The 22,084-nt window shown below is 64.6% G+C and overlaps 1 protein-coding gene across 1 annotated transcript in view; it reads left to right on the top strand.

The window, feature by feature from the left end:
* Nucleotides 1-2,834: 2,834 nt before the first annotated feature.
* Nucleotides 2,835-22,084, top strand: part of MUC5AC (mucin 5AC, oligomeric mucus/gel-forming) — a 37,302-nt gene continuing 18,052 nt past the window's right edge. Inside the window, exons 1-32 of the mRNA XM_036861390.1 lie at nt 2,835-2,907; nt 4,535-4,609; nt 5,592-5,651; nt 5,827-6,088; nt 6,406-6,520; nt 6,888-6,978; nt 7,758-7,867; nt 7,990-8,203; nt 8,301-8,426; nt 8,650-8,767; nt 9,060-9,198; nt 9,430-9,540; nt 11,297-11,366; nt 11,446-11,583; nt 11,664-11,828; nt 12,218-12,312; nt 13,076-13,202; nt 13,378-13,633; nt 13,703-13,755; nt 14,018-14,118; nt 14,307-14,458; nt 14,606-14,744; nt 14,832-14,945; nt 15,094-15,273; nt 16,065-16,304; nt 16,534-16,690; nt 17,086-17,214; nt 17,461-17,623; nt 18,097-18,140; nt 18,226-18,414; nt 19,069-20,941; nt 21,950-22,012. Coding sequence (XP_036717285.1) covers nt 2,835-2,907; nt 4,535-4,609; nt 5,592-5,651; nt 5,827-6,088; nt 6,406-6,520; nt 6,888-6,978; nt 7,758-7,867; nt 7,990-8,203; nt 8,301-8,426; nt 8,650-8,767; nt 9,060-9,198; nt 9,430-9,540; nt 11,297-11,366; nt 11,446-11,583; nt 11,664-11,828; nt 12,218-12,312; nt 13,076-13,202; nt 13,378-13,633; nt 13,703-13,755; nt 14,018-14,118; nt 14,307-14,458; nt 14,606-14,744; nt 14,832-14,945; nt 15,094-15,273; nt 16,065-16,304; nt 16,534-16,690; nt 17,086-17,214; nt 17,461-17,623; nt 18,097-18,140; nt 18,226-18,414; nt 19,069-20,941; nt 21,950-22,012 — 5,942 coding nt within the window. The remainder of the gene's footprint in view (nt 2,908-4,534; nt 4,610-5,591; nt 5,652-5,826; nt 6,089-6,405; nt 6,521-6,887; nt 6,979-7,757; nt 7,868-7,989; nt 8,204-8,300; nt 8,427-8,649; nt 8,768-9,059; nt 9,199-9,429; nt 9,541-11,296; nt 11,367-11,445; nt 11,584-11,663; nt 11,829-12,217; nt 12,313-13,075; nt 13,203-13,377; nt 13,634-13,702; nt 13,756-14,017; nt 14,119-14,306; nt 14,459-14,605; nt 14,745-14,831; nt 14,946-15,093; nt 15,274-16,064; nt 16,305-16,533; nt 16,691-17,085; nt 17,215-17,460; nt 17,624-18,096; nt 18,141-18,225; nt 18,415-19,068; nt 20,942-21,949; nt 22,013-22,084) is intronic.

The raw sequence follows: 22,084 nt of genomic DNA, 5'->3' as shown, positions 1-22,084 counted from the left end.
GAAACTGGAAAGGAAGGGACAGGCGTGGGGGAGGAGTGCCAGCCCCGGGCAGGCAATGCTGAAGCCAGTGTCCCCTGCCTTGGTCACCTTGGCCAGGAACAGCTGGGCTGGGCTGGGCTAGGCCAGGGTCAGGATCAGGGTCAGGGTCAGGCAGCCCAGGGTCCTGAGGGTCATGGGGGCCGCTTCTCCACCAGGTCATGCGTCTGAGGAGAGAGCTGTGAGGAACATGCTGCCCCCGGGGGTCGCAGGACACCACCCGCCCCAAGAGGAAAGCGCTGGACTCGCACCTCCCACCCATAGGCTCCTTGCCCACCCGTGGGGCCCTGTTCTTGGCCGGATCCGGGTTGGTGGGCGTTCCGTCCTCACGTGGGTCAATCCGTCCCTCGTACAAATGGGAGCTATCTGATGCCCACTTCCGGTCCCAAATCAGAGCTGCCAGGGTGAGTCAGCGGCCTGGCCTGCATCCCATCCCACATCCCTCCACCGTCCTCCTGTCGCCATGGCAATGCTTGGGCGATCCCGTCAGGGCTGGACCCCAGCCCTCTGTCCAAACAAGCACTGCCTTGCTCTCCAGTAAACCCGCTAGTTTATCAGGTCCGGGTGGGGGGCTGGCAGCAGCCCAGGTGCAGGCTGTGTGGCCCCCGGGGAACCCGGGGGAGCAGAGGCTTCTGGGGCCACCGCCCTGGGCGAGCCCCATCCCCACGTGTGGCTCCCGCTCCCCACACACAGCACCCTACTGTGAACCCCTGGACATGAACCCTCTTCCTGCAGGGGTTTTCACGGACCCCCTTTTCAGATGAGGAAAGTGAGGGTGGCCGAGGCGCACCCCGGCCGTGCCCCTTCCCCTGTGCTGCCCTCACTAAGCGTGAAGGCCCCTGAGAGCAGGAGGGTGGAACCACTGCCCCGCTGCTTTAAGGGGCCCCTTCCAGCCCCCCACCCCTCCACAGCCCCCACTGGGCTGTGGAGGTCACAGGGAAGAAGACCCCTGGTTTTCAAGGCTGGGTCACTGGTCCCACACACCTGCCCCGACTCCAGACCCCCTCTCCATGGGTCCCTCTTATGGGGTTCCCCCACCCCGGGAAGGGATGCGTGCCTGGTGACTCAGATGGGTCGGGGGCGAGGTGTGGACTCAGGCCTGTGCCCTACGCCGTGGACACTGGTTGACCTGTTGCCTCCCTGCCTTCCTGGGGTCATGGGGAGGGGAGGCCTATGTCACTCAAGCTTCCCTCAGCTTGGGTCTGGCCCCCAGCTGCAGACCCTAGAGCCTCCCCACCAAGGCACTGGTTCCCCATGTCCAATATCCTAACCACAAAACCTGCACAGCCCTTTGGAGCCAGACTGGTCCCCTCGGCCTGCCCCTAGGGGCCTGCCCTGCTCAGCACCAGGTGACGTGCTGTCAAGCTCTAGAGCCAGGCAGCCGTGCCGGGGAGGGTGAGGACGTGATACACCAGCCTGCAGGGAGGGTGGGGGGGGCGGGGGGGCACGGAGGTGGCGCCAGCTCCCTTCAACCCGCATCCACGCCCCCTGCTATGTGATCACCCACGCACCCACCCACTCACTCACTCACTCACTCGTTCATTCACTCACTCACTCATTCATTCACTCGTTCATTCACTCATTCATTCACTCACTCATTCATTCACTCATTCATTCACTCACTCACACATTCACTCACTCACTCATTCACTCACTTGTTCATTCACTCATTCATTCATTCACTCATTCATTCTCTCACTCTCTTACACTCTCACTCCTTCACTCACTCACCCCCGTGTCCCTCCCCCACTCTCCTGTTATGTGTGAGGCATTCTTTCTACCAGGTACCAGGGCCAATTTGGGGCATGAGGAGGGGATGGCTCAGGGACCAAAAACAAGGTGACCAGAAGGAGCTTGGGACAGGCCCCAAGTGAGCCAGAAGCAAATGCTCGGATCAGCTCCAGGGTGCCCCCTGCCCCCAGACCCCTCCCCAGCATGGTGGGGACCCAGCCCAGCCCCTCCCGCTCACCTTGCTGCCACTCCGCCCCACGTAGAGCTTCCTGGCTGGGCCCACCTGTGGCAGTGGAGCCGCCAGCCTTGGTGGGGGTGTGTGGACCCCTGCGGCGGAGGTCCAGCCGCAGCGCCTGGCTCCCTGATAGGCCCAGGGCTCGCACACCCACTGTCTGAGGCCGGGTGTCCATCACACCAGGGTGCTTTCTCAACCAGAGCCCATCAGGGCCAAGACCACTGGGCCGGTTTCTGGGCTGGTTCAGTTGGCATCTCTGCAGCTCAGCGGACTCCGCCACCCCTGCCCCTCGAGGCCACAGGCCCACTTGTGCCTGGAGCCGGCCTGGGGTCACCCGCCCAGCTGGAGCACGGCCAGGCTCCCAGGCAGTGCTGGTCGGGGGGCTGCACTGTGGGGCGGGGTCCTGTCACCGGGGGCGCCGCGCCCTGAGCCCTTCTCCAGTGAGGGTGGGGCTGGCCCCAGCAGCCCCAGCAGCAGGGAAGATGCCAGTGGCCACTCCAGGTGCCAGGAACTCAGGGGTCCGGCTGCACGGGAGAGCGCCCAGGGAAGGTCCAGGGGCAGGGGCGTGGTGGAGGATGCCTGAGGCCAGGACTGGGGGACCCTCAGGAACCACGTCCCGCCTGGCAGACACACCCATCCCTGCCTGTCTTCAGCTGCCGGCCAGCCCGTAGCCAGTGCCCACTGTTTACCTGGGTGAGGGGAACCACAGGCCCTGCCCCACCCTCCCACGTGAGGTCAGTGGGGCTGGAGCCAGCTCTGGGACTACAAAAGGCTCCTGCAGACTCAGAGCCCTCCTCAGAGGCTGCCCTGGGGACTTCTCCCCCCACACACCATGGGTGCCGGCCGGAGGCAGCTGGCCCTGCTCTGGGCCCTGGGCCTCACTCTGGCCTGTGCCCAGCACACAGGTAAGGCTCGTGCTGGCTTTCCCAGGCTGGCCCTGACCATGGCCTGGGGCCCCTGGGGCCCCCCCAAATCCTAGGGTGGCCCTGGCCCCCGGCGGGCAGCAGGCAGCTCTGAGGCCTCGTCCTGGGCTCTGGTCAAGCTGAGTGCATCCGTGAGCGGCTCTTCCAGCTCGGCGCCCGCTCCAGCGGCTTCCAGCTTGTGGGGTTGGGGAGGGGTTCTTGGGGGCTGCGGGGTCCATGTGGGGGTTAGGGGGTGGGAGCAGCCCAGCGTCTATGAGCCCCTGGCTGCAGGATCTCATCCACACGTGCGTCTCTGCTGCTCTCTGCCCTCTGCCCCCTGCCAAGCCTGGTCTGAGCAGACTCTCGAACTCCTGGGCCAGCCTGGCAGAGCTGCCCACCTGCCTGGGACACCCCCCCGGGCATCCCCGGTTCACCGGCTCACTTTCCCTGTCTGGTTCTCTATGGTGGGCTCAGTCCCGGCTGGAGGGTGTGATAAGGGAGGCTCACAGCCTCCGTGGTCCTCGGAGGCCCCTCCCCATCTGGGCTGCACCTCCCGCCTCTGCTTCCCAGGGGATAGCAGGGACCTGGATGGGTGAGGGGTGGCTCCCAGGCTCCCGGAACGGCGGCTTGGGGAACATGACATATTAGCCAAGGTCCCCACTGCCCCAGGGGGCTCGCACATCCCGGTCCCCAGTCTCCCGCTGCTGCCAGACGGTCCCAGAACTGGGAAGCTCTCCCTCGAGTACTCCGGGCAGGGCTGCCCCACTGGATGTTCCCTGGACACATGGCGAGCATGAGTCCAGGTTGTCCCGGGTGATCTGAGAAATGGGGCCAGAACACGAGTGAGTGAAGCTGTGCTCCCTGGGTCAGCCCCCCATCCAGAGGAGGGCTGGGCCTCCCCCTCCGGGTGGGGGGCTAGGCACCCTCCTGCCATGCCAGCTCTGTGCAGGATCATGGCAAGCCTGTGTCTGACGACATTCTGCACCTTTGGAACGGCCTCTGAGGACCCCAGAAATGAAGTTCTTGGGGTGGCCTCCGGGCCGACACTGCCTGTCCCGGGCCCTGCCTGCCTGGCCTCCACGGCGCTGGGCCCTTACCTGTGCAGTGGCCCTGAGCACCCCATTTTGGGTGCAGCTCTGTCCCCACTCTTGGTCCCAGATCCCCAACAGGCTCTGAATTTTCCTCCAGAGCTCTGGTTGCCTTTGGACCAGCTGCAGCAGACCCGTGACTTTACTGTCTGCTCCCTCAGTAGATGGGATGCCCCCGGACAGGGGCTGCCTGCCTGTCCCCTTACGTCCTGAGCAGGGGACCAGCGGCTGGGCCCTGGTGGACACTCGGTGGGCATGAATGAACAGTGAATGAAGGAATGGCCCCTGGAGAGACCAGCCGGGGTCACCCCCACATGCTCATGGGGCCACCTGAGGGGGAGGTCAAGGGAGTGGGGGCCCAGCCGTGGGCCCGGGTGACCTCAGAGGCTCGGCAGCCGGGAAGAGATCCTCCCGGACAGTGCCCCCGTCCGCACAGAGAACCCCACCTTCCGGACCTTCCATCCCTCCCTACGTGCATCCTCTGAGGGGACGTGCGGGTCCTTCGGCCGGCTCAGGCCCAGCGCCCTCTCCTCTTCCCAAAGGCCAGGCCCGGGACAGCGCTGCAGAGCTCGGCTATGAGTACCCGGACCTCCCTCCTGCCCCCCAGGGGCCTGGCGGTGAGTGGACCCCCCACCTGTCAGAGCCCCCGCCCCGCCCCAGCAGGCAAAGAGCCCTTGAGGGGCCATGGGCCACTCGCCTTGGGCCCTGCAGGCTGTTTGCCATCCCCATCCGGCGTGGCTGAGACAGGGTCACAGGCTCGCTGGGAGCTCACAGAATGTCCCTTTCTCCCTGGAGTTAACACCTGATACTCCAGTGGTGGCAGGGCGGGTGAGGGTCAGCCCCCAGCACGGCCAGACACCCCAGAGCAAGGGGAGGCTCGGGGACAGACCCAGCCACCTCAGTTTGCATGTCCCCAAAAGGGGCTCCCAGGGAGGCGCACCTGTGCCTGATGTCAGCACCCAAGGGATTGTCCGTAGCTGCTGATGCACTTGTTTTTTTTTTTTAATCGGGGTATAGTTTTACAATGTTGTGTTAGTTTCTACCGTACAGCAAAGCAAAGTAGAGTTCCCTGTGCTATCCAGCAGGTTCTCAGTTGTTACCTATTTTATACTTAGTAGTGTATATATGTTAATCCCAATCTCCCAATTCATCCCACCCCCCTTTCCCCGCTTGGTGTCCATACGTTTGTTCTCTACGTCTGTGTCTCTATTTCTGCCTTGCAAACCGGTTCATCTGTACCATTTTTCTAGATTCCACGAATATGCGTTAATATACGGTATTTGTTTTTCTCTTTCTGACTTACTTCACTCTGCATGACAGTCTCCAGGTTTTGATTCAGGCATTTTTGAGATTCCGGGAGCAAGGAAGCCCCAGTGCAAACAGCATTCTGGGCCACGTGGTGTGAGAGCTGGGGCCCCTGGGGTGCTCTGCTCTCAGCCCACAGTGGTGCCCGCTGGCCTTGGTGTTCACACCGGCCGGGAGGCCATATACACGGCAGAACCCGGAGCCGGATCTGGAGTCCGCCAGATCCGAGCAGTCGCGGAGCCACCAAAGGGCGGTGGGGGTGAGGGCTGTGCGTCACCCGCCCTGTTTCCACAGGCAACTCCCTCCGCGGGGTGACCATCCACCCGCCTCTGAGGAGCAGCCCCCTGGTGCGAGGTGAGACCCCGAGAGGCCAGGCCGGGGGCTGTGTGGGCCGAGCTCTGCCTTGTCAGACCTGGTGGGGGGGCAGGGGGACCGCAGCTTCCCAGGTGGATAAGGGCCCAGGTTTTGGGACGTCCAGGTGTCCCAGACTCGGCGCCCTCGGAAAGGCCCTGTTCTGTTCGGCCCACAGCCCTGAACGCGGCGCACGGCGGGCGGGTGTGCAGCACGTGGGGCGACTTCCACTACAAGACCTTCGACGGCGACGTCTTCCGCTTCCCCGGGCTGTGCAACTACGTCTTCTCCGCGCACTGCGGTGCCGCCTACGAGGACTTCAACCTCCAGCTCCGCCGCGGCCCAGGCCCCAACGCCACCGCGCCCAGCAGGGTCACCATGAAGCTTGACGGCATGGTTGTCGAGCTGACAAAGGGCTCCGTGCTGGTCAACGGCCGCCCGTGAGTCTGGGCCCCGGACGGCGAGGATGCTTCTGGGCCGTCGGGGGAGGGAAGTGCAGTTGTCCCAAGAGTGGGGCTGGGGGCGGTGCCCCCAGGCCCCCATGCTCGGCCCCCTGCCCCGCCCAGGGGCTCAGGCTCTCACTCTGCCCCCGAAGCGGCCCCTTCCTCGTTCTTCTGATGCCAGAGCTCCAGGCTCTTGTGGGCGTGTTGACCTTGTCACACGTGTGACCGAAGGGACCCTCCCTGCCTGAGGCCCAGGCCTACGCTGCCCGCCCCCTCGTGCCCTGTGGCGCCTCAGCTGGGCCCTCTCTCCGCAGAGCTCAGCTGCCCTTCAGCCACTCCGGAGTCTTCATTGAGCAGAGCAGCAGCTACGTGAAGGTGGCGGCCAAGCTGGGCCTGGTCTTCATGTGGAACCAGGATGACAGCCTTCTGGTGAGGCGGGGGGCCGGGCTCGGGGGACCAGGCACATGCCTCCAGCCGGGCAGCCTCCCCAGGGAGGGAAGAAGGTGCTCTGGGCGAAGGAGGGTGGGAAAGCCAGACACCCCCGGCCCCACGGCAGTGAGGATGGGGGCCCAGATGCTAACGGGGCCCCAGGGTCCACACCCCTGATGGAGACCCTGCGTGTGGGGGTCGTTTCCTCCAGGACAGAACCCCTGCTCCGGGTCCCAACTGCGTGGAGCAAGTGGGGAGGGTCCTCTGTGAGGAGGCCCAGCTGCTCCAGCCTTGGGAACCTCGTCTGTCCTTCTGGTCCGGGGGTGTCCCTGGCACGGCTGGAGCCTGATGCGTCCTCTCATTGCAGCTGGAGCTGGACGCCAAGTACGCCAACCAGACCTGCGGGCTCTGCGGAGACTTCAATGGCGTCCCCATCTTCAACGAGTTCTTCTCCCACAGTAAGCCCCGGGGCGCGAGCCCCCCTCCCTGCCGCCTGCTCCATCTCTGTCCTCCCTGGAAGCCTGCCTTCCAGGGTCCCAAGTCAGAGGTCTCAGTCTTAACACATGTGCACGCACCCACACGTGCACGCAGACCCACACACTCGAGGTCCAGCATGCACGCGCACCCACACCACACACGTGTGCACAGACTCTGGCACGCCCCGGCACACACAGACGCACGGCGTGCGCGCACGTGCACTCACCCCCACCCCATCCCACCCAGCACACGCTCTCAGCGGGGCAGCCCCCACTGAGCCCTCCTGTTCTCAGTACCCGTCACACACCCTCCTCTGAAATCGAAGACCGGCCTCCATCCAGACCCTGTCTCTGCTTCTTGGTCCTTGAGACTTTGCCAAGCAGTGGCCTTTTATGTGACCCACACCTGCTGCAGTCCCGATCACAGGGTCCCCACTGTTAGGCCCATGAAGCCCCACGCAGAGCCCATCCGTAAGGGACTCCCTCAGGGGAAGCCTGCCCGGGTGCCCAGCAGTGGCCGGCAGGGGCCCAGGGTCACTCTCCAGCCCTGGGCCAGCGGAGCGTCAGTTAGCGGACCTCAGCCCGCTGCCCTGCAGCCCCGAATGCCCGGGAGTTCCTCATTTCATCTCCAGACTCCCCGAAAGTCCTGTGTAGCCGCCACTTAAACCGGCAGTGTGGAAGGGGAAGGCAGGCGTAGCCCGGTCGCCCCGAGCGAGGGGTGCTGGGAGCCTGAGAAGAGCCCGGTGTTGTGCTTCTGGCAGACATCAAGCTGACCCCCACCGAGTTTGGGAATCTGCAGAAGATGGACGGCCCCACGGAGCGGTGTCAGGACCCCGCCCCTGAGCCCCCCACGAACTGCTTGACCGGTTTTGTAAGTCCCAGAGTGAACGGGGGTGGCGTCCTGCTCCCACGGCCCCGGGGACAAGTCGAGGAGGGGGCCGTGGGCCAGGGGATGTTCCAGAGCCTGGACTGAGTGCCCCGGCTTTGCCCCAGGGCATCTGCGAGGAGGTGTTGAGCAGCGAGCTCTTCTCGGACTGTGCCGCCCTGGTGGACACCAGCAGCTACCTGGAGGCCTGCCGGCAAGACCTCTGCCGCTGTGACCAGGCCAACCCCAGCAGCTGCCTCTGCCACACGCTTGCCGAGTACTCACGCCAGTGCTCCCACGCCGGGGGGCTGCCCCTGGACTGGCGGCGCCCCCAGCTCTGCCGTGAGTGCCCTGCGTGGCCCCGGCCCTGCCATGCGGTCCCTTCTCAGGCCGGAGGCAGGGGCAGGGTGTGACGTGGGCCCCATCCCCCTCCCTGCAGCCCAGACGTGCCCCCTCAACATGCAGTACCACGAGTGCGGGTCGCCCTGCGCGGACACCTGCTCCAACCCCGAGCGCTCCCCGCTCTGCGAGGACCACTGCGTTGCCGGCTGCTTCTGCCCCGAGGGTGAGATGGAGCCCCACCCCCTCTGGCCCCCCAGAATCACCCAGAGGCACTGTGGGTGCTCAGGAAGGAAGGCCCCTCTGACGTGGCCCGAGGCGTCCCTGGGCCCCTGGGTCTGAGGAGCCCTCTAGGGCAGGGCCACTGTGGGCAGAGGGCCTGTCCCCTCCACACACTCACATGGTAGACACAGTCCGGCACCTGCCACGTGTCCCGCCTGCCTCTGCAGGGACGGTGCTGGATGACATTGGCCATGCTGGCTGCATCCCGGTGCCCCAGTGCTCCTGTGTGTACAACGGGGCCACCTACACTCCAGGGACCGGCTACTCCACAGACTGCACCAACTGGTAGGACCCTGGGCCCCTGCCCTCCCTTCCCCCTGGAGATGCCCAGGGACGGCCCCTGCCCTCTGGTCCCCCTGGATGCACCCGGGCCGGCCCCTCTGGGGGTTGTGGCCCCGGGGCTGCTCGTCCCCTCCCACGCAGGTCCCCGGGCAGAGGCCAGTGGCTCTCTGGGCAGGCGCTGATGGGCTTCAGTCTATGAGGTGATGCAGGCAGGCCTGGGCAAGTCTACCTGCCATCTTGGGGGGGCGGGCTGCTCCCGGGGGCCGGCACCCACGTGGTCGCTCCCTGCTCTCAGCACCTGCTCTGGAGGCCGGTGGAGATGCCAGGAGGTGCAGTGCCCAGGCACCTGCTCGGTGCTGGGCGGTGCCCACTTCTCCACGTTCGACGAGCGGCAGTACACGGTACATGGGGACTGCAGCTACGTGCTGGCCAAGGTACGTGGCCCCAGGGTCCCCCCGGACAGAGCGGCTTTCAGGCCGTGGGCCCACGTGTCCTTCCCCAGCCTGGGCTGCACGTAGGTGCTGCATTTGGGGCCACCTCGGGATCCCCAATGCCGAGTCCTCCAGGAAACCACCCCAGCTCTGGGCGGGCAGACAGGTGGTGGGGAGGGGAGGGTGAGGCAGGCTGGGGGCCGCTGAGCTTCGGGTGAGGACCTGTGTTTCCAGCCCTGTGACAGCAGCGCCTTCACCGTGCTGGCCGAGCTGCGCAGGTGTGGGCTGACCGACAGCGAGACCTGCCTGAAGAGCCTGACGCTGATCCTGGGCGGGGGGCACATGGTGAGTGCAGACCCCGGGGCTGGGGGGAGGGGCACATGGTGAGTGCAGACCCTGGGGCTGGGGGGGACGGGCACATGGTGAGTGCAGACCCTGGGGCTGGGGGGAGGGGCACATGGTGAGTGCAGACCCTGGGGCTGGGGGGGAGGGGCACATGGTGAGTGCAGACCCTGGGGCTGGGGGGGAGGGGCACATGGTGAGTGCAGACCCTGGGGCTGGGGGGAGGGGCACATGGTGAGTGCAGACCCTGGGGCTGGGGGGGGCTGGGGGGGGGGGCACATGGTGAGTGCAGACCCTGGGGCTGGGGGGGAGGGCACATGGTGAGTGCAGACCCTGGGGCTGGGGGGGAGGGGCACATGGTGAGTGCAGACCCCGGGGCTGGGGGGAGGGGCACATGGTGAGTGCAGACCCTGGGGCTGGGGGGGAGGGGCACATGGTGAGTGCAGACCCCGGGGCTGGGGGGAGGGGCACATGGTGAGTGCAGACCCTGGGGCTGGGGGGGAGGGGCACATGGTGAGTGCAGACCCTGGGGCTGGGGGGGAGGGGCACATGGTGAGTGCAGACCCCGGGGCTGGGGGGGAGGGGCACATGGTGAGTGCAGACCCCGGGGCTGGGGGGGAGGGGCACATGGTGAGTGCAGACCCTGGGGCTGGGGGGAGGGGCACATGGTGAGTGCAGACCCTGGGGCTGGGGGGGGGCTGGGGGGAGGGGCACATGGTGAGTGCAGACCCTGGGGCTGGGGGGGAGGGGCACATGGTGAGTGCAGACCCTGGGGCTGGGGGGGAGGGGCACATGGTGAGTGCAGACCCTGGGGCTGGGGGGGGCGGGGGGGAGGGGCACATGGTGAGTGCAGACCCTGGGGCTGGGGGGGGGGGCACATGGTGAGTGCAGACCCTGGGGCGGGGGGGGGGGGGCACATGGTGAGTGCAGACCCCGGGGCTGGGGGGAGGGGCACATGGTGAGTGCAGACCCTGGGGCTGGGGGGGAGGGGCACATGGTGAGTGCAGACCCTGGGGCTGGGGGGAGGGGCACATGGTGAGTGCAGACCCTGGGCTGGGGGGGAGGGGCACATGGTGAGTGCAGACCCTGGGGCTGGGGGGGGAGGGGCACATGGTGAGTGCAGACCCCGGGGCTGGGGGGGAGGGGCACATGGTGAGTGCAGACCCCGGGGCTGGGGGGGAGGGGCACATGGTGAGTGCAGACCCTGGGGCTGGGGGGAGGGGCACATGGTGAGTGCAGACCCTGGGGCTGGGGGGGGCTGGGGGGAGGGGCACATGGTGAGTGCAGACCCGGGGGCGGGGGGGGAGGGGCACATGGTGAGTGCAGACCCTGGGGCTGGGGGGGAGGGGCACATGGTGAGTGCAGACCCTGGGGCTGGGGGTGTCCTTCACGGCAAGTGACCTCTGCCCGAGCCCTTGATCCCACATGGGCAGCAGGTGGCCCAGGCACGGCCCGAGGACCCTCCCACTGACTCCCTGCTTCCACCTCTTGTGGCTCTTTTGAGTGACCGTCCCCAAAGGGAACAGCTCAGGGACTGGCATGGGGCCTCCACACCTCCCCCATGAGGCCAGGAAGCTTCTCTGCTGAAGTTGACTTTTTTACTTTAGTAAATCTCTTTGGTTTTCATGTCGCCAAAAAAAGGTCCGGTCCTCGCGGAAAGCTTAGCAGAGCAGGCTGAGCCTGGGGGATGGGGGGCCAGGTCAACAGCCCTCCTCTGCCCTGGGGAGGCCATCGTGAGCCCTGTCATGTGCTTCTCCAGGTCTTCGTGGTAAAGGCCAGCGGGGAGGTGTTTGTGAACCAGATCTACACCCAGCTGCCCCTCTCGGCAGGTGAGGGCGCCTGCCCTGCCCCACCCCCTGACAGCCCCGCCCCTCGCGCCCACTGAGACCTGGTCCCCTGTGTCTGCAGCTAACATCACGCTCTTCAGACCCTCCACCTTCTTCATCATCGCCCAGACCCAGCTGGGCCTGCAGCTGGACGTCCAGCTGGTGCCCGTCATGCAGGTGTTCGTGAGGCTGGCGCCCCAGCTCCGGGGGCAGACCTGCGGTAAGAGGGTCACCACCCAGCACCCGAGCCCACCCTCCGCAGCCCAGCACACAGGGGCCTCACGCCACCCCCGCCCCCAGGCCTGTGCGGGAACTTCAACCGGAACCAGGCCGACGACTTCCGGACCGTCAGCGGCGTGGTGGAGGGCACGGCCGCCGCCTTCGCCAACACCTGGAAGACCCAGGCCGCCTGCCCCAACGTCAAGAACGGCTTCGAGGACCCCTGCTCCTTCAGCGTGGAGAACGGTATGTGTGTCCAGCGGCCTTGCGGGCCAACCTGGTGCCAGGGCTCCTGGGCCAGAGGTCTGAGCATGGGCTCCTTGGGGGCCCGGCCTGAAGGGCGAGTCAGGTGGTAGGTAAACAGGCAGAGTCAACATGCGTTGTTCTGGCCGGGTGAGCCCCGGGAGGAGAGGATCAGGGTGCTGGCGGGAGTGGAGGCCCACCCTCCTTGCCTCCTCTCCTGGGGGGACCAGGCTGGGGGGCGCTCGGGAAGTAGCCGAGGTCTGCTCACACCTGGCGCTCCTTTATACGGAGCATCAGGAATTCCGGCTAAAAGGAAAGCTGCTCACCTCCATGTAGCTCCCGCCTGACATGACTGTCCAGCCTCGCTGACCGCCCCCCTCCTCTGTCCACAGAGAAGTACGCTCAGCGCTGGTGCTCGCGGCTGACAGACCCCCACGGCCCCTTCGCCCGGTGTCACGCTGCTGTGAACCCCAGCGCCTACTACTCGGTAATGCCACCCACCTGCCTCTACCCTTGGACCACTCGGCCACCCTCAGGGTCCCAAGGGCCGTGGCAGCAGCGTCTGGGCCCAGCCGGTCTCTCAACCTCCAGTTTCTCCCATCCCCATTCACTCACTCATTCACTCACTCACTCATTCATTCATCCACTCACTCATTCATTCACTCACTTATTCATCCACTCACTCATTCATCCACTCACTCATTCATTCATCCATTCACTCATTCATCCACTCACTCATTCATTCATCCATTCACTCATTCATCCACTTACTCATTCATTCACTCACTCATTCATTCACTCGTTTATTCATTCACTCATTCATCCACTCACTCATTCATTCACTCATTTATTCATTCACTCATTCATCCACCCATTCATCCATCACTCACTCACTCACTCACACACCTACTGCGGTTCTGAGCCCGTCCTGTCCTCCTGCTCCATGCTAGGCACAGGGGCTACACCCAGGGAGTGAGTAGCCCGCTGGCCCCGGGGTGCAGATGAGAAACTGGTGTCTAAGGCTGACTACACAGGGCTGGACTGCTGGGTCACAGAGATGAGGGGCTGTGGTCCTTCCAGCACCCCCACCCCCCAGCCCAGGGGTGTGACTGCAAGATGCTCTGTGCACGTTAGTGGGACCCCCCATGAGGCTTGGGGAGGGGTCCTGGTGAGGCAGGGGCTCCGGCAGCAGTGGGGGGGAAGCTCACCGTGTGTGGCCTGGTATCCCTGACGTCCCGATGCCCCCCCAGAACTGCATGTTCGACACGTGCAGCTGCGAGAAGAGTGAGGACTGCATGTGCGCGGCCCTGTCCTCCTACGTGCGGGCCTGCGCTGCCCGGGGTGTGCTGCTCGGCGGCTGGCGGGACGGCGTGTGCAGTGAGTGTCCCAGGGTGGATGGCCCATGGCCCCCGTCCCCCAACCAGGCTCAGAGGCCAAGGAGCGCCTAGGCTAGTATCCCGGGACCCCATCAAGGACGAAGGGCCTGGCGGGAACAGGGAAGCCAGGGGGGCCGGCCCTGTCCTGAGTGCTGACCCCTCCTGGCATCCTGCAGCAAAGCCCATGACCACCTGCCCCAAGTCGCTGACCTACCTCTACAACATCAGCACCTGTCAGCCCACCTGCCGGGCCCGGAGTGACGCGGACGCCACCTGCAGCGTCAGCTTCGTTCCCGTGGACGGCTGCACCTGCCCTGACGGCACCTTCCTGGATGATATGGGCAAGTGTGTGCCAGCCACCAGCTGCCCCTGCTACCGTGGGGGCTCCGTGGTCCCCGATGGGGAGTCGACGCACGAGCAGGGGGTCATCTGGTAAGAGCCCCTGCTGAGTGGGTGGGGTGGGCGAGGCTGGGGGGCTCTCTGACCACTCTCTCCTTGCAGCACCTGCACCCAGGGCACACTGACTTGCATCGGAGGTCACGCCCCAGCTCCAGGTGAGCCCGGAGTGGGGGAGGGGGAGGGAGGGGGCCCTCGGTTATCTCTGCATAAAGTTACCTAAGTACCGGGTTAAATGCCCACAAGTCAGCGAGGCTGGTGGGTGTCAATCAGCGTCTCTGGGCTCAGCAGTGTGGGCACCCTGCCCACGCACTCACACACTCACCCCGGGGCGGCTAAACTCTGCCGTCGGGAAACACGTCCCTCAAGCCAGCTTGGCAGGTGGTGTCAGGGTCCCCTGAATGGCCCCTCCCTCCCCAGTCTGTACCCCACCAATGGTCTACTTCGACTGCCGCAATACCACGCCTGGGGCCGCTGGGGCCGGCTGTCAGAAGAGCTGCCACACCCTGGACATGGACTGTGTGAGTGTCCCCAGCGACCCCCCCTCCAACAAGCCCACACCTGCTCGGCCCTCATGGGCACCTGTGGAGAAGCCCACTCGCTGACCCCGGGGGACCCTTGCCCGCAGGCTGCTGGTCCTCTATCCCTGTGGCCCCGCTGCAGGCCCTGGGGGTCAGCTAAGCTGTGTCTGCTCCCCCCCCCTCCACAGTACAGCTCCCAATGTGTGCCGGGCTGTGTGTGTCCCCACGGGCTGGTGGCCAATGGCGACGGCGGCTGCATCCCTGTGTCCGACTGCCCTTGTGTGCACAACGAGGCCAGCTACCAGCCAGGCCAGATCATCCGGGTGGGCTGCAACACCTGGTACGGGGAGGGGCTCGGACCCCATCTGGGGGAGGGTTCCCTGCAGCGGGAGGTACAGCCCAGCCGGCAAGTCCTGCCCCCACCCAGGCAGGCAGCTGGCCCGCTAGGAGGGAGGCTTGGGCCTGATGCCTGCCGCCCCTGCCCCAGCACCTGTAAGAGCAGGATGTGGCAGTGCACAGACCAGCCCTGCCCGGCCACCTGCGCGGTGTACGGCGACGGCCACTACCTCACCTTCGACGGGCAGCGCTACAGCTTCAGCGGAGACTGCGAGTACACGCTGCTTCAGGTATGTGGCTGCCGAGCTCTCCTGCCGCCCCGCAGGCCGGCTGTGCTGCCCCGGGGCGCACGCTCAGTCCCACCCCGGCCTCCCCAGGACCACTGCGGGGGGAACGGCAGCGCCCAGGACGGCTTCCGCGTCATCACCGAGAACGTCCCCTGCGGCACCACCGGGACCACCTGCTCCAAGGCCATCAAGATCTTCCTGGGGGTGAGCAGTGGGCGGGGGGCTTGGCGGGGAGCCCCCAGGAAGGCCGCGCTCCCATGGCCGAGCCGGGACAGGGGCCGCAGGGCCATGGACCCGTTCGACAGGTAGGCGGGGTCCTCACCCAGACACTCACTGGCCCTGCCCCACGCAGAGCTACGAGCTGAAGCTGAGTGACGGGAACGTGGAGGTGATCGAGAAGGAACGGGGGCAGCTGCCACCCTTCTCCATCCGCCAGATGGGCATCTACCTGGTGGTAGATACGGATGTCAGCCTGGTGTTGCTGTGGGACAAGGGGACCAGCATCTTCCTCAGACTCAGCCCCGAGTTCAAGGTGAGCCCTGCCCAGGAAGGACGCCGCCCTCACCCCAGACCAAGGGCCGGCCAGAGACGGGGGTACGGGTGGGGGAGGGACAGAGAGACAGAGAGAGATTGAGAGACACAGAGACAGCGTGAGAGACACAGAGAGAGACAGAGAAACAGAGAGACACAGAGAGATATAGAGAGACAGAGAGACAGACAGAGAGAAACAGTGAGGCAGAGAGATAGAGAGGAGGTGACAGTAGGAGACCCACGGCTGTGTCCGGGTCCTGCAGCTGCTGGAAGAAATGATCCCTAACTGGTGGCCCTTCTCTCACAGTCTGGACACTAAGTCCAACCAGATGCCCCAGGGCCACATTCCCTCCAGAGGCTCGAGGGGAGGATCCTTCCCGCCTCCTCCAGCTTCCATGGCCCCAGGCGCCCTATCATCCCAACCTCTGCCTACAACGTCCCTTTACTGTCTTCACTCTGTGTGTGTCCCTCGTCCTGTAAGGACACCGGCCACTGGATCAGCCACCCACCCCCCAGTCCAGGATGCCCTCATCCTAACTTGATTGCATCCGCAGAGACCCTACTTCCACTTTGGGCCACACTCGTGGGTCCCGGGTCAGGACCTGAGCCTGTCTTTGGGGGACACTCCATAGCCACTAGGCTGCTTCTCCTGTGCCCTCCCCTCCTGGAGACTTCAGAGCCCAGTGGGGCTCTTCCTGAGGGCCCCGGAGTGGGGGGGGAGCGAGTGAGGTTGCAGGGCCCCTCCTGCGCTTGCCCTGAGCCTGTGCCGTCTCTGCGTCTGTCCGTCCGCAGGGGAGGGTCTGCGGGCTGTGCGGGAACTTTGACGACAATGCCCTCAACGACTTCACCACACGGAGCCAGTCCGTGGTGGGCGACGCGCTGGAGTTCGGCAACAGCTGGAAATTCTCCCCGTCCTGCCCGGACGCCCAGGCCCCCAAGGACCCCTGCGCCGCCAACCCGTACCGCAAGCCCTGGGCCCAGAAGCAGTGCAGCGTCGTCAACAGCGCCACCTTCAGCGCCTGCCACGCCCACGTACGTGGGGTGTTCCTCCAGGCGCCTGGGGAAGAAGGGACAGAAATGGGAGCAGTGGCTCTTTGCCACCCTCTAGGGCCAGCTGTGGCCATGAGGACCCGTCTGGCCGGCCTCGTGGGACAACGAGCTCCAGGGGAAACAGGCCCAGGCCGACACCAAGCTGCATTGATTCCCCGGAGCCCACAGGGATGGCGGGTCCCCCGGTGTCTGAAGCCTCTCTCTCCCGTAGGTGGAGTCGGCCAGGTACTACGAGGCCTGCGTGAGCGACGCATGTGCCTGCGACTCGGGGGGTGACTGCGAGTGTTTCTGCACGGCCGTGGCCGCCTACGCCCAGGCCTGTCACGAAGCGGGCGTGTGCGTGTCCTGGCGGACCCCGGACGTCTGCCGTGAGTGCCCACGGATGTGTCCGTCAGGGTGGGGCAGAGACACAGGGAGTGACAAGAGTGGTATTGAATGTGCGAGGGGAGGAAGGGCTTGAAGGGAATCAGCAGAGCACACCCCCCCTCCATGGAGACTGGCTGCCGTGGGTGGGCGCCCCTGACAACCAGCCCGCCACCCTCCCCACTGCCCCCTCTTGTCCCTGGGCATCCTAGGCCCATGTCCTCTGAGGCCGCGCCCGGGAGGCACAGAGGAGGGAACGTGTCTTCAGAACAGCTCACAGGACTTGGTCAAGGATCGGGGTACAGGGGAGCCCCCCGGGGCTGTCCTTGCAAGGGCGGCACTCCACCCGGGGTCCCCTGGGCCGAGCGCCCGGCCCTGAGCCCGCCCCCCTTGTCCGCAGCCCTGTTCTGCGACTACTACAACCCCCAGGGCCAGTGCGAGTGGCACTACCAGCCCTGCGGGGCCCCCTTCCTGAGGACCTGCCGGAACCCCCGCGGCCAGTACCTGCACGACGTCCGCGGCCTGGAAGGTGCACTGCTGCCCTGCTGGTCTGGGCGGGGCCGTGCTGGGGAGCTGGTGGTTGGGGCTGAGGTTTGTCCTGGGGATCCTGGGACCCTTGGCCAGGCTGGGCTCCTCCTGACCCTCGTGGTGCCTTTGCGGCCATAGCCTCAAGCTCCCCACGGCGTGATGGGGTCCAGGGCTGGGGACTGAGTCGAGGCGGGGGTGAGGCAGTGGGCAGTTGGTGTGCTGGGACTCAGGCCTCTCTGGTCCACAGGCTGCTACCCCAAGTGCCCATCAGAGGCCCCCATCTTTGATGAGGACCAGATGCGATGTGTAGCTTCATGCCCAACCCCGACCCCACCAACGCCCTGCCGTGTCCAGGGCAAGTCCTACCGGCCGGGCTCCACGGTGCCCTTGGAAAAGAACTGCCACTACTGGTGAGACGCTTGGCGGGAGCCGAGAAGACCCTGGAGCACGTTGGGGATTCGCCCAGCCCTCCGCCACTGGGGAAAGGCCCCACCCGGCCACCCCCCAGCAGAGCCTCCCTCCTTCAGGGCCAGAGGGTCCCCCAGCCTGGGTTTCCTGTGGGGTCCAACAGGGAGCTTCCTTTATGCAGGATGAGGGTGGGGGGTCTGGGGGTGAAGGAAGAGGCCAGAGGGGAAGCTGAGCCGTGACACGGCCCAAGGACCTCTGGGAAGACACCCTGGAGAGGGAGTGGCCTTCAGAAGGTCCAGGAGGCTCAGTGGCTATGCGCGAACTGCCTTCTCCGGTCATTGATAGGAAGGGCTCCCTGAGAGGGTGTGACTTCTGGGGCTGAGGCATGGCCCCCAGGGACCCCAGTGGGGCTTCCCCTGCCTGCCTGCCCCTGGGTGAGTCTCCACCCCCAGACTCATCTCCCTTCTGTCGCCAGCGTTTGCACCGAGAGCGGCGTGCATTGCACCTACGACTCTGAGGGTGAGTGGTGGGCAGCCCTCCTTGTGCCCGGGGTCTCGGGTCCCCGCCTGCGCCCCGGCCCCCTAACCGCCTGTCCTCCCCACAGCCTGTGTCTGCACCTACGACGGGAAGCGCTTCCGTCCCGGGGAAGTCATCTACCACACGACGGACGGCACGGGGGGCTGCATCTCCGCCCACTGTGGGGCTAACGGCACCATTGAGAGGAGGGTCGAAGCCTGCAGCCCTACCCCCCGCACCCCCCAAACCACCTTCATCTTCTCCACAACCCCATTCGGTAAGGCAGACACGCGGGGTGCCGACCGGGTGGGGCCGTCCCCCCACCCCTGGCCCCAAGAAGCAGGAAGGAGCCAGGACGGGACAGAGGGCATGTCCCTGTGCCCACCGGCCCGCAGCCAGGAAGGGCCAGCCACCTTGAGGCTGGCAGGTCCCATGTCCCCAGTCATGCTCTCAGGGCTGAGGCGCCCAGCACGGGGCAGGGGCTGTGAGCAAAGGTATCCCAGGCTGGTTCCTGGGAAGAGGACCACGGGAAGCCCAGCTGGGGAGTCCCTGCCTGGATCCACTGCTCTCCGATTGCCTTGCGTTGCCCCAGGGCCAGGCACCTCCGCATCCTCACCTCTTCTAAGGGCGCCTTAGGGCCTTATTAGAGCTTCCCCCAAGGGTGAAGAGCCCATGTAACTCTGGCTTTAGATTCCGGGGAGCAGGCTTCCCTTACACAAGCTTAATTCACCCCTTGACTCAGCTGCGGTGAGCTTTACACCTGCCCGGTTTGGGCGTATCCCAGACGCTTGGCAGCTGCCCTCTCTCCCAAGTTCCCGTCATGGGCGGAGACAGACAGTCGGCTGACACTGACAGAGGGGGCAGGGGGGTGTCCTCAAGGAGCGTGGGGAGCCCTGGCCCCTGACGCTTGCCCTTTCTCTCCTGCCCTCAGTCATGAGCTCCACGCTTCCACCCAGCACACACCCCAGCCCCTCCGAAAGCACAGCACACACTCCGAGCTCGGCCCCGGCCACCACCCCGGGCACATCCCCTGGACCAACTCCTCCCACAGCCTCCTCCCCGCCCTCGTCCCGGCCGCACTGTGGGGAGGAGTGCCAGTGGTCGCCGTGGCTGGATGTCAGCCGTCCGGGATGGGGCATAGACAGCGGTGACTTCGACACGCTGGAGAACCTCCGTGCCTATGGGTACCGGGTTTGCCGAGCGCCGAGGGCGGTGGAGTGCCGAGCCGAGGGTGCCCCCGAGGTGCCGCTGGAAGTCCTGGGGCAGCACGTGGAGTGCAGCCCGACGGTGGGGCTGACCTGCTACAACAGGGACCAGGCCTCTGGGCGCTGTGACAACTACCAGATCAGGATCCTGTGCTGCTCCCCCCGGGCCTGCCCCACTAGCAGTACAGAGACCACCCCTCCTGCAACCTTCAGCACGACTGAAACTGGGCCCACGCCAGGAACCAGCAGGGTTACATCTGTGCCGACAGGGAGCACAGGTTCCTCAGCCCCTGTCACCACACCTGGCCCAACCACTGCCTCTACGACTAGCAAAACACCTGGCCCAGGTACCTCTACACCTGCCCCAGGTACCCCAACAACTGGGAAAACAACCCTCTCGACTCCCAGCCGAGCGCCAGTTTCAACAACGGTTACAACCACAACCTCTGTGTCAACCACAACCCCAGGGCCCTCGAAGGGAACGTCATCTGAGCCAACCCAGGTCACCTGTTTACAAGAATCATGCACCTGGACCAAGTGGATTGACGGCAGCTACCCAGGGGCAGGGAGGAACAGTGGAGATTTTGACAGTTTTCAGAATCTGAGATCCAAAGGTTATAAATTCTGTGCAAAGCCCAAGAACGTGGAATGCCGGGCAGAGGTCTTTCCCAACACCCCATTGCAGGCACTGGGGCAGAACCTGATCTGTGACAAAAACGTGGGGCTGATTTGCTGGAACAAAGACCAGCTGCCCCCCATCTGCTACAACTACCAAATCCGGATCCTGTGCTGTGAGGTGGTGGATGTTTGCAGAACAAAGAACACACCCCCTACCACACCTGGGCCCACACAGACGACCACAGGCGAAACCAGCACTGCCCGGGCCACTGCAACCTTCTCGTCTTCCACACAACACAGCACTGCCAGCTCGGCACACGTGCCCCCAAGAACGAGGGTCACAGCCAGAACAAATGAGCGGACCTCTCCAGGGACCACCTCCTGCCAGCCACAGTGCACGTGGACCAAGTGGTTCGATGTGGACTTCCCATCTCCTGGGCCCCACGGAGGAGACTTTGAAACCTACAGCAACATCGTCAGAAGAGGAGAGAAGATCTGCCACCGACCCGAACACATCAGCGCCCTGGAGTGCCGAGCCGAGAACCACCCAGATGTCAGCATCCAGACGCTGGGGCAGGTGGTGCAGTGCAGCCCGGAAGTGGGCTTGGTGTGTCGGAACCAGGACCAGAAGGGCAAGTTCAGGATGTGCCTCAACTACGAGGTGCGCGTGCTGTGCTGTGAGCCCCAGGAAGGCTGCCCTGTCACACATGTCACAGTTCCCAGCACCTCAAGTGTGAGTGTCACCAGCCACACAAGGACCACCTCCCATGAGGCCACATCCAGTGCAACCACTGTGCAGACAACCAGCCCAACCGCAGTGCCTATAACCAGCACCACCACTGTGGAGACAACCAGCACAACCTCAGCTCTTACAACCAGCACCACTACTGTGGAGACAGCCAGCACAACCCCAGTTCCTACAATTATCACCACCACTGTGGAGACAACCAGCCCAACCACAGCTCCTAGAACCAGCACCACCACTGTGGAGACAGCCAGCAAAACCTCAGCTCCTAGAACCAGCACCACCACTGTTGAGACAGCCAGCAAAACCTCAGCTCCTACAACCAGCACCACCACTGTGGAGACAACCAGCCCAACCACAGCTCCTACAGGAAGTACCACCATTGTGGAGATAACCAGCCCAGCCACAGCTCCTAGAACCAGCACCACCACTGTTGAGACAACCAGCACAACCCCAGTTCCTACAATTATCACCACCACTGTGGAGACAACCAGCCCAACCACAGCGCCTAGAACCAGCACCACCACTGTTGAGACAGCCAGCAAAACCTCAGCTCCTACAACCAGCACCACCACTGTGGAGATAACTGGCCCAACCACAGCTCCTAGAACCAGCACCACCACTGTTGAGACAACCAGCACAACCTCAGCTCCTACAGGAAGTACCACCATTGTGGAGACAACCAGCCCAGCCACAGCTCCTAGAACCAGCACCACCACTGTTGAGACAACCAGCACAACCTCAGCTCCTACAACCAGCACAACATCTGCGGATACAACCAGCTCAACCTCAGCTCCTACAACCAGCACAATCTCTGTGCAGACAACCAGCCCAAGCACAGCACTTACAATTAGCACCACCACTGTGGGGACAACAAGCCCAACCACAGCTCCTAGAACCAGCACCACCACTGTTGAGACAGCCAGCACAACCTCAGCTCCTACAACCAGCACCACTACTGTTGAGACAGCCAGCACAACCCCAGTTCCTACAATTAGCACCACCACTGTGGAGACAACCAGCACCACCACTGTGGAGACAACTGGCCCAACCACAGCTCCTACAACCAGTACCACCACTGCTGAGACAGTCAGCACAACCACAGCTCCTACAACCAGCACCACTACTGTGGAGACAGCCAGCACAACCCCAGTTCCTACAATTAGCACCACCACTGTGGAGACAACCAGCCCAACCACAGGTCCTACAACCAGCACCACCACTGTGGAGACAACCAGCACCACCACTGTGGAGACAACCAGCCCAACCACAGGTCCTACAATTAGCACCACCACTGTGGAGACAACCAGCACCACCACTGTGGAGACAACTGGCCCAACCACAGCTCCTACAACCAGCACCACAACTGCTGAGACAGT

This window comes from Balaenoptera musculus, chromosome 8 (assembly GCF_009873245.2).
Source record: "Balaenoptera musculus isolate JJ_BM4_2016_0621 chromosome 8, mBalMus1.pri.v3, whole genome shotgun sequence".
Taxonomy (NCBI): Eukaryota; Metazoa; Chordata; class Mammalia; order Artiodactyla; family Balaenopteridae; genus Balaenoptera; species Balaenoptera musculus.
The sequence above is the reverse complement of the archived record's forward strand: the minus strand, read 5'-3'. Positions and strand labels throughout refer to the sequence as shown.